Source organism: Ciconia boyciana, chromosome 14 (genome assembly GCF_034638445.1).
Source record: "Ciconia boyciana chromosome 14, ASM3463844v1, whole genome shotgun sequence".
Classification (NCBI taxonomy): Eukaryota; Metazoa; Chordata; class Aves; order Ciconiiformes; family Ciconiidae; genus Ciconia; species Ciconia boyciana.
This window is the reverse complement of record NC_132947.1, coordinates 7,263,057-7,282,641: the sequence shown is the minus strand read 5'-3', so window position 1 is coordinate 7,282,641 and position 19,585 is coordinate 7,263,057. Positions and strand designations below refer to the sequence as shown.

At 40.1% G+C, this 19,585-nt stretch overlaps 1 protein-coding gene across 1 annotated transcript; it reads left to right on the top strand.

Moving 5' to 3' along the window:
* Positions 1-9,232: 9,232 nt before the first annotated feature.
* MC3R (melanocortin 3 receptor) lies at positions 9,233-10,210 on the top strand. Its single transcript, XM_072879177.1, has one exon. It carries the CDS (start codon positions 9,233-9,235, stop codon positions 10,208-10,210), a length of 978 nt encoding a protein of 325 aa, XP_072735278.1.
* Positions 10,211-19,585: the final 9,375 nt, after the last annotated feature.

Here is a 19,585-nt window from a genome sequence, read left to right as displayed (position 1 = left end):
TAAATAACCTTATGGACTTGAACTGAAGAAAAAAAGAAGGAACAAGAAATGGTATGAAACTAATTAGTTGTCACTTCTGTTTTCCATAATAAATGGTACAAGGTTTCATGAACTATATTTGCTTTCCAATTGAAGAAGATTGTTTCTAACAGAAAGTATTCCATATTCACACTCTGTAGTTTGACATTACTCAAAAACTGGCTCATACTGCAAACTTCAGAATCTAGAAAAGGCTCTTGAAGAGCATTTAAGTCCCATTTTACTGTTGAAGGGCAACATCTCCGAGGGCAGCAGCATGATTGTGCACGTGTGGTTGGTTTAAATAGATGGACACAGGCCTAGTTACTCCTAAACCATTAAGAAGTAAAGACTGCCTTGCTCTGTTCTAGAGGTTATTTGCAAAAAGCAAGGCAGATAAAAGCACTGAAGCCAAATTTTTTTACAACCATAGGACATTGTTAAGGTCACATCTTCCAAACACAAAAAGAGTAGAACAGGAAATCCTTGGACCAAATTAACAAGGCAAAAGTTAGACCTAACTGGTAATTAAAACTAAAGGATAGGTTCTGATAGCTCTTATCACAATCTTTGAGAGAGAAGCAGTCTTACAGGAATGCTCTTCTGCAGCTAGAAAGAGGAAACCACCCATCCCATGGAGTTTCCCATGATTTCAGGAAAATCCCATACACCAAAATGTGAACTGACAACCAAGTAAACACATGTGGGACTTTTTTCCTCTTTTTTTTTTGCAAGATGGCTTAGTCAGCCAAGGGTTTCTTTTGCAGTCTTCACATGGGGCCACACACAAACAGGCAGACATGCAAGTAGACATCATTTTAAACAGCCTGAAACTGGTACTTCTGCAGGTCTAGGAGTGGCTGGTGACAGTCCATCTCTAGCATGTAAAGAGCGGCAGCATCAGGGAAAAAAGCTTCAGTTTTCTGGTTGGGGGGGTGGGTTCTGTCCTTCTTGTACGAGTATTTTGTCTGCCAGGAAGCAACACTGGACTCCAGGTACAGCAACGAATTGAGGCGCTCTAAGCATCAGCGGAAAAATCTCTCCCAAAATCCATCCACCCACAGCATCCGACAGCTCGGTAAAACCATCTTTAAAGCTTGCCAGTCTCCAAAGTCTTACAGTTATCTATAGTGCCAGGAATGAGGTCAGTCAGCAGCATTAGGTTATTAGGCTATTAGGTTTTAAAAGGCCAAATGCACCCACTGCTCAGCCCCAGCACCGCAGGGCAATGAGATTTATGAAGACAAGGGCTTCCAGGGACATGAGGAAGATATTCCAGGGATTCTTGACACTGATGAAGCTGAATAGCAGAATGCAGCTGGCTCAATCACGTCTGCTTGTCTTCCACTCTGTAAATGAGAGGACAAAACTGATACTGAGTATTATTAGCCAAAAGCACTTAAAATCCCTTGAATATGACAAAGCACCTACAGGTGCTGGTAAGTGTTTTGCAATCAGGTCTGCTTTGTCTCCTTTTACCCTTGGATGAGAAGGAAAATTGTATATAATGTCCAAAAGCTGAGTCTGTTTAAATTAACCTGTTAACTGGTTGAAATTATAGAAACATTCATCTGAAAGCCACCTCATAGCAATCACTATTACTGTTCCTTTTCCTCACTAAACACAAGGTTGGCTGGCCACCTCTTCCTTTGCAGTACTGGTGCTTTTTGCTCCAGCCAGGGTTGAAAGAAAATTCAGTGGATCAGATCCTAAATGATGCAAACTGCTAGTGGTCTGCTTCAACAGGGTTTCAGTTGGTTGTATCAGGTGAGGATCTACTCTTCCAATTTGAAAATCTCTCCATTAAGCTCACACAGACATATGCAACTTCCAATGACCTCAGCTGACGCCAGATTCATTCTTGCCTCAGATCACAGTGAGCCTCAGACTATAAAATAACATTATTAGCTATGGATGTGACTGAAGTGTATGAACTACAACTTCTTGGAAGATCACAATTGAAATGCTTCCAATATTACATCCAATATCTAATATTGCAAGTGATTCTGCAGTCTGTGAATCTGACAGTACTAAAAATACTCTTAGAAAGCTGTTACCTTAACACATTCAAGAAACACACAGCAGTTTAGTAGACAGTGCTTAATCATCTGAGCATTTAAAGCGGTGTCATTGTATGTCCTTTTTGCCACATTCTTGTGAGGCTCCTACTTCCAGTTTTGCTGGAGTTTGATAATCTCCAAGTAAAAAACAGTCCAAACTGCATTTCCACTATTTATAACTAGTGATATCTTCTTGATTTCAGATAAAAATACTAAACAGCTTTTTTTCTTGAACTAAGTCAATACTCAAGAGGTTCATGATCTACAAGTCATTTGGTGAATAAGATCTGAAGTTTAATTTATTGCATTTGTCAAGTATTCTATTATCAAAAACTAAAACTCTACTAAGGCAGCTCTTCAGCATAGAATAACTCTGTATGTCAGTAGAGAGCTGAGTAACCATCATGAAGTGCCCAGGTGATGAATTCAAGCACATGTTTACTTTACAGGCTTTGATTTGGAAATATCTGTAATGGGCACTCCAGAAATGTGCACTCCAGAAACGTGCACAGAATTCAAAAAGTGTACTTTGCTTTTGCTTTGCTAAGACAAAATATTTTATCTGCTAAGCCCTTTCCTAAAAAGAATAAAAATGAGGAGAGGTCTTCAAGAGTATTTCACTATTTTGGCTACTTGGAACCAGAGGAGAGTAGTAATTACCTGCTGCATGGGAGCAACCGTCTGTTTATTATCCTCTAATTTCCTTTAAAATTTCCAATTTCATCTGGCACAAACTATTGTTGAAAAAGAGTGAAAATAAAGCAAAATGATATAAATTTATCAGCCATTATCAGCTTGAATCTCATGACAGGTGTTAAACAAGGTTTTTCATTCAACAACCTCACAAGGGAATTCTCTCTATAAAACTCCATTATCCACACTTAGCAGTAGATGTTACTTTCTCTTTACCTTTCCCTGAAGATTAAACAGTTTAACTAGTGAAGAAACAACTGAGTAATAATAACATACAAAAAAAAGAAACCTTACAATATTAACTGCTTTGTAAAACATGACTGAAGTTTTTATCAAAGAAAATGGTTCATTTCTGCTGGTAGTTAAAACAGCTAAAGCCTTTTTTTTTTTAACTTCATCACAGCCAATATTTCATTAATTGAGCTGTCATCATCTTATTTACAGCTTTTTTTTCTTGGAAAGGGAGTTATTTTAGGGTCAAATGATGAGATAAAGGACATGAATGAAAGCCTTCTCAGTAAGAGACATCCTGAAAGATCTAATCGCCACATTTTTACCCATTTCATCTTTGTGGGCTTGGGGTGGGCTGCCCTGACATTTTAGAAGGGCTACTCACGATCCCTCTAAGGGGATCCATCTGCTTGAAATGAAGCATACATAATATTAATTGCCAACATTATAGATTAATGGACTAGGTAACAATTTTAAGTTTGGAAGCCTCAGATACTGAAGGAAAGCCCTGGCATTGGCAGATAAGCAAAGATGATGGCAAGTCTGTATTAGAGGATACCATTAAAGAAATGGTCTGCTAGTTCACAGATCTCTATGCTGCCCTGAAAGTACAGGGCAAAACCCTGACAAATCAAGGTTTATGCTGGTGATATGTGAAAACATGAACTTATGAAACATGTCTCATCTTTTCAGGCAAAGAAAGAATAGAAATTAGGTCTTGCACATCCTGGACAAGAGCTCTAATCAGTAGCCCAGAATACAAAACAGCAAAGATGCATTCTCCTCTGAACCCATTCTAAAAGGAGGAGGTGGCCACTACTAAATGTTGTCAAATCTGGTCACAGGTATAGAGTGTAGTGAGGAGAGAGTACCTGCAGGTGTCCGTCCAGCTGGCTTACAGATCCTGGTCAGGCTTAGGCACAAGGAGCTCTATCAGCCAAACCTGAGACACAGAAATCTTTAGTATCTAGAAACCTTCAGGGTCAAAATGCTGATGCTGATTGAGTTCAAATGCCTCCATGGTTAGGGAGATACTTTCATAATGAAATTCAATGTTCATTTTTGCAATCTGGCCTTCAAGCTCCTAAAACTTTTCATTTTTATGGGGTTTTAAGTTATTGTTGATAGAAGCACAGAAGTGTGTTTCCCTCAGTAAAAACTGTCTTAGGTCACACTTGTTTAAAGAATTGGTTTTAACTGTAGCAGCCTACCCAAGTGCTGGTATTTGTATACAGAACCAATACAAGATTTGAACTCTAGGTGCATTTCAAAAGATTTCTATTGCTCAGCTAAGCAAGACCCTGAAGACCATCTCCACAATCCACCTCCAGTAAATCACTCTGGAGCCTGAAAAGCACTGCTGTATTCAGAATCAGAGTATAGGGAGTTAAGTCCTCATAGTAAAACACAAAGTAAAGCAAGCATAAAAAAAATCACTCCTTCCCTCTGTAAACTTTTGGGTCTGTGGAGACTCATCATAAGAAATATATTAACACAAAAATCAGAACAGAGGGGAAGGGTAATTCTAGAGGCCAAAACCACAGAGATTTCTTACCACCTATCTGGTCTTTACAAATATGATAGTCTAACTGAATCAAAGTCACGCCAAATTGGTGAAACACACAGATTCCTTTCTATCTATGAGGAACAATACAGTTTGGGGATCTGGGCCTGGAAGTTGAAAGAATAAAATATGAGAAGGAGGCAATATAATTATCAAGGATAACTAATACAGCAGGGGACTGAACTTAATGCTGCAAGGTATGCTTTCCCTTCCTGTGCACCTATTCTCCTCTCACCTATGGCCCCAGCTGCTGTCTGACCTAAACATGGCATCACAAACTACACAGACAGTAGGTGACAGTTGCATAGCAACTACAGGGACAGAAACCAAGGACTTCTCTCATTCAGCACACCAGAAGATTAAAAAACAATGTCAATAATTTCAACAGTGTGTTTGTTTTTTAAGTCCATGGAATAAACAAGACAACAGCAGAAAGACAACACCGTTCCCTGGGTGTCAAATAAACATACTCTCACAACACCTGGAGAGAAGGCTATGAAATGTAACATTAATCATGGACTGCAGAGCCCAAGATGAGGTAAGAAGGGTACTTTACTCACTGATTTAAAATAGATGATGACACTTTCTATACATTAACAGAGTTGCAATTAAACATTCAGATATACTGTAAGCTTACTGGCTCACCATGCCCAGCAAAGCCCAAAGATCCAAAGCCTTGACTGGTCCCACTCAACCTGCATGATTTCCATCCTGGATCTCCTCTGAACAGACAGTCCTGAGCATGTCCCAGGCAGCAGTTTAAAGTTTTCCCTTGAGGCCTTGGGTATAAGAGGTGGGAACAGCTATGCACAAGGCAAAGTCTGGGGAATACATGCAGATGTCTCATATCTCTAACTTTCCAATCTTCTCTTCACCAGATTTTGGTGGAGGAAGGACCTAAACCAAGCATTATTTCATTTTATATGCCTTGGGTTGCAACAATTGCCATGGCTCTGCTCCCCTACCCAAGACAAGTGGACTTCACTACCTAGGAGACTGAGGATATGAACGTCTACTGTCATTTTAGCACATTTTAATAGGTTGCCACTCCTCAGATGTAATGTAGCAATTGCCAGGACGCAAATCCACTGCAACACTGCAGTGGAAGTTAGAGAAACCTGTCCATTTTGCACTGCAACGCAGATCACTAACTGTATCTCTGGAAATGAAGCAGCAACTGACAGCTGAGGGGCAGCAACTTATTATATATTATTGCAAAATTTCAGATCACATAGGTTTTCCAATGCTGAGCAGAGAAATGCCCTTACACCTTTTGAAAATAAGGCCTAACATGTCACTGTCTTTTGTGCAAACACAGCTTCTTCCCATTTTTGTAAAGACCTTAGAGTCAGTTTGAGCTTGCAATCAGATACATGAGGCTCTAGCCCACTATTTTTAGCACTTAATGGCAAAGCTAATAGTGCCATTAATCCACTTCGGCATATAACATTCAATTTCCACTTCAAATTGCACCTCAGTGCAAATGGTAGCTTGATTCCTGCTGTCAGATACATCCAGAAATTCACAATGAAACATATTTAATGTCTTCTTATTCTCAGATTCAACTGAAAGGCAGGGAAATCTGTAGCGGTCTTTTGAAACAGTGTAGCAACAAGGGATGGAGCATGCTGGAGTCGATATTCACAGGACTAGTGCAGTGTATTGCTGAGACTAACCAGATGGGGAAGACAGGACTGGAATGTAAATGGCAAAGCACTCCTATGAATTGGTTTACATGTGGGTGCCTAAAACATAAGTGCCCCTCCATCAGCAGGTAATCTAGAGCCAATCCCAGAAGGATGCTATTCCTCCAGGGTGAGCTCTCCTCCATGAATGGCAGCTCTGCCTTTCATCCTGTCCTCACCCTGGGAGGATACAGCCTCCACCTGCCACTTCACAAGACGGTACCCAAGGACAGAGCTGGCAGGGACAGACATCTGTCCAGTCTTGCAAAGATGGGCTCCTCCTCAGTTGGAAAGACAGTGTTTACAAGGCCAGTGATAGTCATTATGTCTTGAAATCACTATCTGAGTGCACTCCATCAGCTCGAGAAAGCTGGCAAGAACGATCTGGGGCTCACTGCACAAAATAAAGATAGCTGCTCTAACTGCTGCACTCGAACAGAGGGAATATCTTTTCCCTGACATGAGATTAGAGGCATGGGAGAGATAGTTTGTTATTTTAAGCTATCTGCTTTAAAATACATCACTGTGATTTTACGGAGAGACTTTGAGAGATCAGTTAAGATCTTTAAAATGTTAACTGGACAACTTGGTGGGACGACTTCATTTTTTCAGATTAAAATACTGCACTGGATATTGTCCTTGTAAAGGTATCATCTGAAGTTTGAATTTGAGCTTTGTTGCCTCTTGGTATTGAATTATGGATGCACGATAATAATTCTGTGGGCTGAAAATGGAACTGGAAAATATTTTTTACTTTTTGAGCTAACAAACCTGTAATAGAACCCCTAAACATTAGTATACGTGACATTGTATGGCTTTGATTCTAAAGTACTTCTGCAAAAACATGAATCATGAAGTATACAGACATCAGTGAGCACTTTCAGAAAAATCAAACCAAGAAAATCCACTACAGAGATATAGTGTGAGTGAATAACACACAAGGAAAATCTACCTTATGCTTGCCTGTTAATATATGATAACTGAAAGTCTCCCTGGTCCTGCATAGGCTTAAAATCAGTACGATTCCCATTAAGATCAGTTATGGTGGGCTCCCGTGAGAAAAAGTAGCTGCTGGGGGCAACGATTACTTTTGAAAGAGTAAAGAACAGAAAGGGCACATGGTCATTTCTCCAGCAGAGATGTCTAGCTGGGCAGCTCTTCTAGTACAGGTGCTCAAGGGTGTATGGGCCTGCTGAAATACTGGAGACAGGCACAGCAACCCAGTAACACGCTGGGTCAGACCAACTCATCCCACAGCTCTGTCTTCACATGACCTGCCCGTGAAGGTTACTAGAAGAACCTTCATTACAATAGGTCTGATATCAGAGCAGTCCCACATACCCAGCATTTACTCTTAGGAATAAAGGACTTTTCAGAGATTTAAGGGATGATATGAAAGTTCAAGAGCAGTTAGGTCAGAAAGCTTGAGGCTGTTGGAGATGCTACCAAGGAAACCAGACCAACATGTTCATTGTCATGAACTGGGCAATAGCATTTAAAAAAAAAGAAAATAAAAAGGTTTAACTGGGGCAATTGAACTTCAAGAACTCTGTCCTTGGAACCAATGCTGCCAGAGATGGTTTGGAAGTTGAATTCAGCTGCAAATTAACTTCCATGGAAGTGGTTTAATAACCAGCTGAGCCTCTGGCCCTCCTGGGATGACCCTTCTTTGCCAGTAAAACATAGCACACTTCTGCAGACAGGAAGAAGGAAATGAAAAAAAAAAAATCAGCTTGCAAGAGCTGGTTAAGCCTTTAGGCTGACTGAGATCCTTCAGCAGAGCTGGAGAGTCATGACAGAGAAAGCATGGTGTGGAGAGTCACACCTGCACTTTGCTTCACTTGTAAGCAAGGAATTTAGGAACCAAAATAAACAAACAAAACCCAAACCATTTGTGGGCAAGGAATGAAATCCCTGGGACCTTTTCTCTGATGAAACCAACATTATCTAGCTAATGACAGCCTTTGGAGCACCTCAGCAACTATATCATGGCCATATTATTTGCACCCACATCCTACCTGTGCTACAGCTCACCCTCAGGTTATTGTCTTTAACCACAAGGTCCAAAGCCCAAGTGAGCCCAGGACATCCTCAAGGGAGGCATTGTCTGGACTCAGCTCAAGGGTCAGCCAGCTCATTCAAACCAGGCAAGAGGAGCTCTGGCTCCAGGCAGGAGAGGAGTAGAGGCCAGGACAGTGTATGGGCATCCTGCCTGCCCCTGAACACCTACCACCCTCAGCTGCCTGCCCTTGCTCACTCCCATGGGCAGGACCCGGCTGCCGAGAACAGGCATAAAGTTTTGCTGGATTAAAATCCCATTTTTCAGACGATTTTTAAGGCAAATCCATCCGATTCGCTATCTGCAGAGGGCGCCAGACAGTTTCAGATCTGCTGGTGGAGCCAGCGGTGGGGATGCTGTACCTGGTGCTTACAGCTGTCAGTCAGAAAGGTGCTTGCTCTCTAATGGCCAATGCTCTGCACGGAGGATTAAGTAGGAGTTGTTTTTTCTTTCATAGATGTATAAATCCCTTAGTTCTCTTTTCCTTTCTTGTCACTGAAATAGCAAGAGATACTTCGCTGTGCTGCAACATACTGGCAACAAACCTGCACTGGCCCCAGCAAAGGATAGGAGATGAGAAAACTCCCTGCTTTTAATCATCAGGAAAGCTAGAACCAGCTATGTGCTGCTGGTGATTTTTCCCTTCAGAGAAAACTGTTTGATGCCTGCAAGATTTGAAGCTCACTTTCTTATAAAGGAGAAGAGCAGCCTGTGACTGACACAAAACTCACTGTGAATGCAGATTGGTTTTTTATGTTTCTACTTGTAAAAGTGACTAAAGAAAAGTCCTGCTTGATTCCATCCCATGCACACAGTAACAACTTGGAAGGACTTCTTTTTCTTTTTCCTTCCCCCCCTTTTTTTTTTAACCAGTGCTCTATCAGGTCTGTAATCACTTGTGAATTCAACTCCTTTGCTGACAATGAATACCACACACTTTGCATTTTCATTTCAGCCTGTGCTGCTTAATGTCACTGAAGACTTCAATGACTCAATTCTGAACAACAGAAGCAGCGATGGATTTTGTGAGCAGGTCTTCATAAAAGCCGAGGTCTTCTTGACTTTAGGGATCATCAGCCTCCTGGAAAACATCCTTGTCATTCTTGCAGTGCTGAAGAATGGAAACCTACACTCTCCCATGTATTTCTTCCTTTGCAGCTTGGCTGTGGCAGATATGTTAGTGAGCATGTCAAATGCCTTGGAGACTATCATGATTGCAATCCTGAGCAACGGCTATTTGATCATCGATGACCACTTTATTCAGCATATGGACAATGTTTTTGACTCAATGATTTGTATTTCTTTAGTAGCCTCAATTTGCAACCTCTTGGTAATAGCCATTGACAGGTACATAACTATTTTCTATGCTCTCCGTTACCACAGCATCATGACTGTGAAGAAAGCTTTAACCCTGATTGTGGTCATTTGGATTGCTTGTATCATCTGTGGCATCATATTCATTGCCTACTCAGAAAGCAAAACTGTCATTGTCTGTCTCATCACCATGTTCTTTACCATGCTTTTTCTCATGGCCTCCCTTTATGTTCACATGTTCTTGTTTGCACGCCTGCATGTTAAGCGGATTGCAGCCCTCCCTGTGGATGGGGTGCCCTACCAGCGTACCTGCATGAAGGGAGCTGTCACCATCACCATATTACTTGGTGTCTTCATTGTTTGCTGGGCACCTTTCTTCCTTCACCTCATTCTCATCATTTCTTGCCCAATGAATCCATACTGCATCTGCTACACTTCACACTTTAATACTTATCTGGTCTTGATAATGTGTAACTCTGTAATCGACCCACTCATTTATGCTTTCCGGAGTCTGGAGATGAGAAAGACTTTCAAAGAAATAGTGTGTTGCTGTTACGGCATGAGTGTGGGACAGTGCATGCTGTAAACATCTGGCTTTGTGTTGAGAATAGAGAGGATACATATATATATTCATACACCTATTGTGTGTATCTAGATACATAGCAGCTCCACTTTAAAAGCAGTGCTTGAAGGAAGGGCACAGGAAAGAAAAAAATAACCTTCCACTTGATGCCTTGATTTATACTTTTCAAAATGAAAACCAGATTCAACTAAATTATTTGAAATTATTTAAATAGTTATATAACAGAAGGAAGTCTAGAGTGACTTACAAAATGGCTTAAACTTACTGGAAAAATTAATCCTGAAAGGGAATACTACCTTAGAGAGACCAAAATAATATTGTCTCTACCATTCATTCATACCTGCTGCTTTATGTCTGTGCCACTATCAACAAGTCAGTGTTTTCTAAAAGATTCCATTAGTAACCTCTATGGAAAGCTATTCACTTGCAAGACAAATCGAAACACCAACAGGTAACAGCATTGCTCTACACTCCCATGCCTCTACCTTTTATTAAAAGAGTAGATTGACATTTATGCTGCTTGCTATAAAGCAACCCAAGTAAAATCTTTGAAGGGTGAAAGTAAACATTTCTCTTGAACTGAAATACTCTTTCAGTAGAAATCAGTTAAGTGAAAAGGAACAGCTACTGTATCAGTGATAGTGTGACTTAAACAGCTGCCTGATAGAAGTGACTCATATGAAGAAGGCATTTACATTACTTGTTGTGATATAGGAGTATTATAGCCTCAAATTTTTAATTTTTTTTAAACTGGAATGCACTGATCAATGTAGTATCTGGTATGTTAATAAAATAAGTCACAGAAATCTCCTTTTGATAAATTGTCACCAATGAGACTCCTAGAAAATTTTGAAGGCTACACAGATCTGAACATAAGGAATAGCTAAAATGCGAAATAGTTTGAATTTAGCTTTGTGTTAAAGCTGCATGGACTCTTTAGAGATATCCATTTGGCCAAGTTAGGTACCTGGAAGAAATAACATGAGTATGGCAGATAGGACTTCTATGCATTGAGAAATATATGTCATGGGTCAGTCTCTTTTTACTTAAAGAGCTTCACAACGAGTTCAGTGGATGGACATATCTGCACTGGAAACAAGAAAGCAACATGCTGTTTGCAATCTTTTTCAAACTCTGTGTGCAAGTTGGTGGTATGTAAAGCATGCAACTTCAGCTACAATAATTTAGTCTTTGCCTTTGCTTTTTATAGGAATAAACCATGTAAGTGGCCTTCAAATAGCATATTGTAACCGAGCAAAGGCTGATGCAATTTGTATATAATGCAACATACAGGCAGTATCACATACAGTGCCAGACTAAGAAAACTCTAAGCCATTCTGAAGTCTACTTAGCACCTTTCTGCTATCTCACTTTTAGGAAGGGCAGTAACCCAAAACCCTCAGGGTTGTCTATTGCTTTCAAACATCTAAGAGATCTCATTTGACTTAAGACTTTTTTTTTTCTTTTTTCATTTGAGTGGAGTTGCTAGGCTGTTGTTATTTCTGGGGGTCCCCTCTGTCAGCTTAGGAACAGTTATCCAGACCAGAGCTTCCCAATTTACTCTGCCTCCAGTTCTGCATTCACACGCTAATCCTCATACAACCCAGGCTGACAGTGTTTCACTGCTACTGGCTCCAGAACCCAGCTCTGACTGTCCATGGGGAAGACATGTCCCACAGTTTGCAAATACTGGCCCGTGTTTGACTTAGTTTTATTCTCAGCATCCTACAACCTATGTAGGGAGTTACCTAGCTTCCCAATCCTATGGGGTGTATAATTCTCATAGGGCCAAGAACCATCTCTCCCTGTGCTCTAGCCACACTCTGCCCATCAGCTCAAACTAACCTCATACTCCCTGTTTCCCTTGCCCTCTGATCACACCCTAAATTCCCTAATCAAGTCCTCATTTCCTCCTGTAATCCCATCCTCCGGACTTCCACCTTCCCAACGCTCCCACTGTTCCAACACTTACCTAATCTCATAACCCTTAATTTAAAAAAAAAACCTAAAAAAACCACCAAGATCACTGTGGATCATGTGTCAGAACAGGCACAGATGAAAATTCTCCCACATTTCAGATAGAGACCAGAGAAAATCCCAACAACTGGCAAGTAAGCTAAACCTGAATGCTTTCAGCCTTATCTGTGTCTCACAAATTAGAGTTCAGCAGTACTAAGATCTGTTCTGTTAGCTCAGCCTGTCTTACTTCTGCAACACCTGATGTGGCACATCAATATGAACTGAAACAAATCACCATGGGAAACCACACAACTGGCCTTTTGTGGTGTGGAAAGACTGTACCTACTTGTTGTAAAAAACTTTACCTGTTGTCAGTGTTATGTACCCTTATACTCTGGAGCATGGTTTGCCATGATATTCTGCCTCAGGTTATTGTGTATTTAGCTTTTATTGCACCTGATGTCTTACTTATTTCTCTTTTTAAAAGTGATTTTAGATGAGACTGATTCATACTGTGCTTTGCCTTTAAGCAAAACATACATCCATTGAATAAACAAGCTGAAGACATCACTTAGAATCATGTTTGCTTCTATCAGAGCACCATGCCACATCAAACCACAGTCCTGGTGGTCTGGTTCACAAAACTAGAAATAAGTCTAACACCAGGCAGAAACCTCCTAATTCTACATGCTGTCCACAGAGCTATGCAAAAATGAGCAAAAAAGTTAGACTTCTCCATCCCACATGAAAGCATGATGGAAAGAGAATCCATAAAATCCCTCAAAGATCTCTCACACTTTCTCCCACCAGCTGGTAAAGGTGTGGCTCCTTCCCACAGGTTATCCACGGAGGTGGGTGGTGGGTTTGTCCAGTCACACTTCCAGATTCCCAACTCTAACTCATACTTTGGAAATCCATGGTGCAGTCTTCTACATGGAACCAGGGACACAGGCCTGTCCATGGGCAGGGAAAGAAACAGTCTCCATGGGACTGAACCCCGCAGTAGGAGGTATGAATGAATACTAACAGCTACAGCTCCAGGTGTGAAATGGAGGTGAAGGGAAGAACAGGACTGCACTCTAAGGAAATATCACTGCAATCAGTTGCTGTGGGACAGATCTTAACACTTCACTGAGAAGGGAGTCCTGGAACTGGTGTTCAGCCATCCTCAGGGACAGAGCTGAAGCTCAAGTCAGGACTCATCTAAGAGACACACAAGGACTGGAACATCAGCAGAAGCCCCCCAAAACAGTATCATTTCCCAGCAGTGCACCCTACAGATGTGTACATACAGCAGAACAAAGACATCACAGCAACACATGCTAGTACAGGGCAACAGTCCTTAACATATGCTAGTAACCAGAGCAACATTTCTATCTGCTGAGAATCTGCCCCTGTTTATAATTGCAGGGAAATGTGAACACTTTCAGAGTTGTTACTATTAAGCTAATGTGTAATCTGTTCACAAGAATAAATGTTTCTTCCTTGTTAAGAGTGCTGGGCTGAACAAGATATATGCAGTTTCCCCCTAGATAGTATGAGAAATGGCAGACTGAGATAATATCCGTTTCATCTAAAGGTGCCATTTATATGGATTTATTGATTCAGTTTTTCTGCAAGAAAATCATGCAGTTCATGAGCACTGTAGGATTACCATTTGTTCAAAGACTTGTTAGAAAACCCTCATATATTGAGACAAATATTTGAATTTGCAGGAGCACGAGTTATCCCGCTAAGTCAACTCAATACAGCATATTCTGCAAATTACAGCCAGATTTGCCTCTTTCATATAAAATTCAGCACTATGCATGCAATTTTCCCATCAATAAGTGTCTAAATATTTTATAATTGAAAACATTTGTCCTAATGGATAAATAACAAAGTCCAGGCACAGAATTCTGCAGTCAACCAAGGTTATCAGTAGGGCTATTAGTACAAATACCTTGATTATCTTTTCACTGAAATAAGATGCTTTTATTTCTTGAAGCCTAGTTTGGGACCAGGGCTAACTGTTTGGTTTGGTAGCTATACCTAAACAATTAAGGTGATTTTGAAGCTCACCCACAAAGGAATACTGCTTCACAACATACACTGGAAATCTCTTTGCTGGGCCACCCAGCCCAATCTCAGTTCCACACCTGAGACAGTATGAGAAAAACCAGGTAACCTGGGCACTGAGACACCCAGCATGGGTACAGCAGATGCAACAGTTCCAGAACAGCTTGTTCCTTCCCATCTCCATCATCCAAGAGTAGAGGCAAGCTGCACTCAGACCAATTGATATGAGTCCTTCTGAATAAGGCATAGAAACTTGGACAGCATTCAGTGGGCTACAGGGCAGGGCAGGAGGGCTCACATAGCTTGTATTAGCAATCTGAAGGTCAGCTCTAGGTATCACTGTAAGTATTGCTACCAAGTCACATCAGGGCTCTCTGCTGTTCCCTCTTCAGAAGAGCTCTGGGTACAGGCATGGATGTAATTCTTTATCATGACTATAACACAATGCCCACGTTCAATAGGCTTTCAGGTGGAAGGTGGAGGAAAGAAATAGCCTTCAAAGAACATTACAAACACTAGTAGAAATTCCTGCCCATATATAAGTCTGTGAAGAACATTCAGATGGTGCTGTTTTGCTCAGTTTTGAAGGTTAAAATACAGCCTTGTTTTTAAGTGCTTCTTTTTAATTTAAAATAAGTGCTTCTTTTTAATTTAAAATAAGTTTTTAAATTAAGCAGTTATGTATTTCCAAGGGGGGTTTTTTTGGTCTTGTTTTACACTTTGCATTTCTTTGTTTATGAAAAAACACACCGATTTCATTTGAGACTATTCCCCTCTTGTGATTACAAAGAAAGAAGGCACTGCTGAAGTAAAATTTACTTAGAAAATCCATAAATCCATGATTCTACCACTCAAACTGTCTCCATTAGTAATAAACACAGTCAGTATTCACCTTCAAGCCTAACTGATGCAATTTTGGTTTGTTCTATATCTATTTCCAATTCAAGGACAGAAATGAACATTCTAGAAAAAAAAAATATAGAGAGCAGCCCTCATTCACTGTAATGGATATAATAAGCAGCATGACACTTTCAACACATTACTGATATAATCACTACAATTATAAGGAGACGCATTGGGGGTAAGCGGCAACTGAACTACAAAGCCAGAGGCCAAACATGGTGGACTTGAGACTACTCTGTATTAACATATAATTATTATAACCAGGTATTAATAGATATAACAATGAATATAGTTTAAATTAACAGGATGAAGGCTTGTTTTTTTAAAATAAACACCCATACAGTGAATCAGAAACACTTCCAGCTATTCAAAGTCACTAACTCAGCTTGAATTAACATTTACAGACACCCTGAGAAATGAACATTTCTTTAGACTTACACATTCACAGAGGTACAAGAAACTGTAGGTGAGGCAGAACAGCTACAGACCTCCTGCCTATACGCCCCTACTATTACACATGTTCCCATCCAAATTTACTCACTCAACACAGTCCCATTTTATCCAAACAGTTGGATAGCAATTGCAGTGCCTCTCCACCTTCAAAAGCTGTGCTACTGAAACAACCTACCCCAAAGGGGCCATTTTACCGAGTTGATAATCAAAGCAGTGAAAAGGTACAGCTGGGAGAATCAGCCTAAATAGTTATTTCCTGTGCTGAGAAGAGGCAGTGAGGGCCTATTAGCACTCATTTCATTAGGGGTTCCTATTACACCTTAACAGAGTTTTACATGACTGTCGGTGTGTATGACTTAAAGCTGCTCAGGTATACGCTGAGAAAAGGATCCAAGTGTGATTCAGAGTAAGTGCATTAAGAAACAGAGTACTTCCTCTGCCACTAGCATACAGCTGTGAGGGTCATCTCAGGACTTCTTCAGCTCTAAGTGTATTTAACTCTTTTTCTCTTTTTATGATACCTTATTGAATAGTGGTGAGTATTCCCAAAGGCTAATGTTGCAGGCAAGGAAGTTCCTCTTCAGTGACTGCTGAAGAGGATGAGACTCTTTCACTCACTGTCTAGAAAAGTCATATTAGGCCACTGCCTCACCATATCTATGCCAGGAACAACTTTCTTCTTCAGCTACAGAGGGAGCTGACAGGGACTGCTAAAACTTCTCATGCTAAATGTTTTTACCTAATTGCTAGTTTTGTCAAGGTAAGCAGAAACACAAAATTCTATATTCAGGAAAAAATAGAGAAGGAGCATGATTTTTTGAAATAACTTGCTTGGGGAACTAAGGAGTCTTTTTATCTCTACCTCAGTGAAAGACAGTGAATTTCTATCCAACCGTGTAGAACTTGACCTTCCCAAATTTGAAATGAAATTGTGAAAAAGTTACAAAGTCGCATTTTTATGAAATGTATATATGATGGAAAGGATCAGGCAGAGGCATCCCTATACCTTCCAGTTATGCCATCACCTCTGAGATAATAGAGAAAATCTGGTTCCAGGATTGCCCAAACACTGGGAGACCTGGAGCTATAGCACTGCCAGCAGGCAGGAGTCCCAACATGCAATGAGCTAATTCCATGAGTCATTGCAATACAGATTTTCATCACCACCAGGATCAACACATAAGAAAATATTAGGCAAAAAAGAGAGGCAAGAGAAAGCTGGATGGGAAAATAAAGTCTGAACAGCTGCGCAAAATAGCTACTGGAGGCATGTAGTGACGTTCGAGACATGGGAGAGGACAAGATCTGAGGATGGATATCTTTGGTGCATATCAGCAGATAAGAACCATTAACTGTGAAATCAAGAGTCTGCAGCTAATTAGTAGACTTCATCTGTATCATTGTTACCATTTTATTTCACAAAGCCTACATGCTACTCCTGTATTCAGCCTTTAAGGACAAAGCACGTCTTCACAAAACACTTGTCTCTCAAAATGAGGCTGAACTTATTCTTCATTTTGGCAAAACACCAGACCAATCCTTGTAGCCTTTTATTGCCTGTCTCTTCATTGCAGTCAGTTAGGTGATACCTGTGAAAAGATTTGCCTTTAGTAATCTTAAAATTGTACAGCATGTACTTGGAAATGTGCTCTAAATCAAGGACTCATAATTTAAAGTTCTTAAGCGGTATATGGACAGTAAATAAAGATAATCTTTTGTTTTCAGATTTCTCTGCATGAAAGCAATTTAGGTAGACTTGGGAACTGAAAACTTCTGGTAAAACAAATCAGGAGGCAGGACCAAACATGAGGCATGCAGTAAACTTATCTTCATACATAACAAAGCAATTGAGGTCTTTGCATATACAATGATGTACAAAAATTAAACCAAACACAGTACTACTGTCATAATAAAGTGTACTGCATTATATTTTTATGTTTATCTAATAGACCATCTATTTAATCAGAAAGGCACGTTATGTAATGCAAAGGTTGTTCTTTAACATATAAAGATGCTCCTAAACTTAAAAGAACATGTTGTTACGTAGACTCTGTTACTACATTTCCAGCTTTGCAGCCGGGTGTGAGGTGGGGTCCTTAGTTCTAGCTTTTGTGTCTATACAGCTTTTCATTTCCTTCTGAGTCAAGAATGTGTAATCAGTAGCTGTGATCATGTACTCCACAAAAGCTATCACAGGCACCATTAACCACCTTCATATCCCTCACTGGAGAAACCAGCTATCACAACTCCAGTACAATTCCACTAATGAAAAGCGTTTGCATAGAGTTATGAAAGTCTAATGCTTAAACGAGGTTTAAAGGGTATTAATCATCCAGTTTTTCTGAGAGATCATGGGCAAAGTAAATCAACATATGATTTAATTTACGGTGATGAGCCATGTAAATTGCATAAAGTTGGGGGGGTGCAAAGAAGAAAATTTGGGTAGGCCTGGCACAAGTTTTTGAATGTCCAAACAGGTTGGGTATATGTTAATAAATTAATTGGGGAGGGGGAAGGTTTTTGGGGTATTTTGTTGTTGTTGTTGGTTAGTTTTATTTTGATTCACAAGCCAAAACTGTTTAACCTAGGAAAAGACTGCGGTTTTAAGAAAAAGGTATTCCCTGACCAGGTTGGTCCTGGCATTTTTCATTCAGGAGTCAAAGCATACCATATAGATAGTGTTGGGACAGAGGCCGGAGGTCTTCCCATTTTAAACGGATATCCATGAGCCCAGCTTGTTTCTTCTGAAAGACACGAGTGTCTTTCTCAGTACCAAAATCGTGAAAGCAGATGCTACTTAAAAGCACAAAACAAGGGAGAATACCAACTTCTGCATCATGCAGTGACCTGAACATTCAGTTCCAGGGTAGGGGAATAACAAATAGGGGCAGAGTGTCCATCAGCAGACACCAAAGCAGTCTGAAAACAGATTTATTTAAGCAGAATCAACTAAAATTCTCTAAAATCAACTTTACTCTCTCAAGTTTATTTAAGCTTATGGGGACACCATGCTGCTCCCTGTGACATCTATCACAGCAGGCAGGCACAAACAAAATCTGACTAGATGATGCTCTTCTGGTCATTCGATTGCTATTCTGTGCCTCCTTGCCAGGCATGCCACACAGTGTTTTCAACCCTACGCATCAAATGCAGTCTCTCAGCTATTACTCTTCTCCTCTGTAGTGATGGCTATTGTTACTCAAATGATAGCTGAACAGACAAATAATTCACCCCATTTCCTAAGTACTGTTTGACACTACTTCCCTGTTTAATGCCATGCGTAGCAAATGGGAACTTCACAGGATGAGGTCTAACCAAAAAAGATCAATAATCCATGTATACAACTGGCGCAAACCTGCCATTTCTATAAATAAACCTATGACTGTGTGGCTGGAGTTCATAGGCTGGTGTGGCATTACTATTTGTGCAAAAAAAGCAGGTACATGCACAGGAGTAACTCTGAGAAACTTCATCTAGGACAATATACTTTGGAGTGTACAGAAGTAAACGTTTAAAATCAACTTAGGCAAATGCAATTAGTCAATAAGACACCATATTGGATTATTTATGAAATCAAAGAAGTTCCCATTGATTAAAATCAGACTAGATGAAGCAGAAAAAAGTGCACTGAGAACGTTAAATTTGGAAGCATGTGTGTATTTGTATACAAAGTGACAGTTGCATATTTCAATAGTAAAAAGATTTTACTAATGAGCAATTGTTCTCTTCTGCTAACTGCATTTAGATCAGAAAGCATGGGCTTTTTTCTTTCGACTAAGCAAGCTGAGTTGAAACTGAAATCATATACAAGCATATACAACTGAGAGCATACACAAGTTGACTTGTGGGTGTAATAACAATGCAAACATTGTTTTCACCAGTGATTCACATAATTTAGCCTTATTATGGATGATCTGGCATGCAATTTGATAATTCTATCATATTGTTATTGCCTAAAATGCATATATTCTTTTGTTGTTAAAAAACTTATTTAAATTATAAACC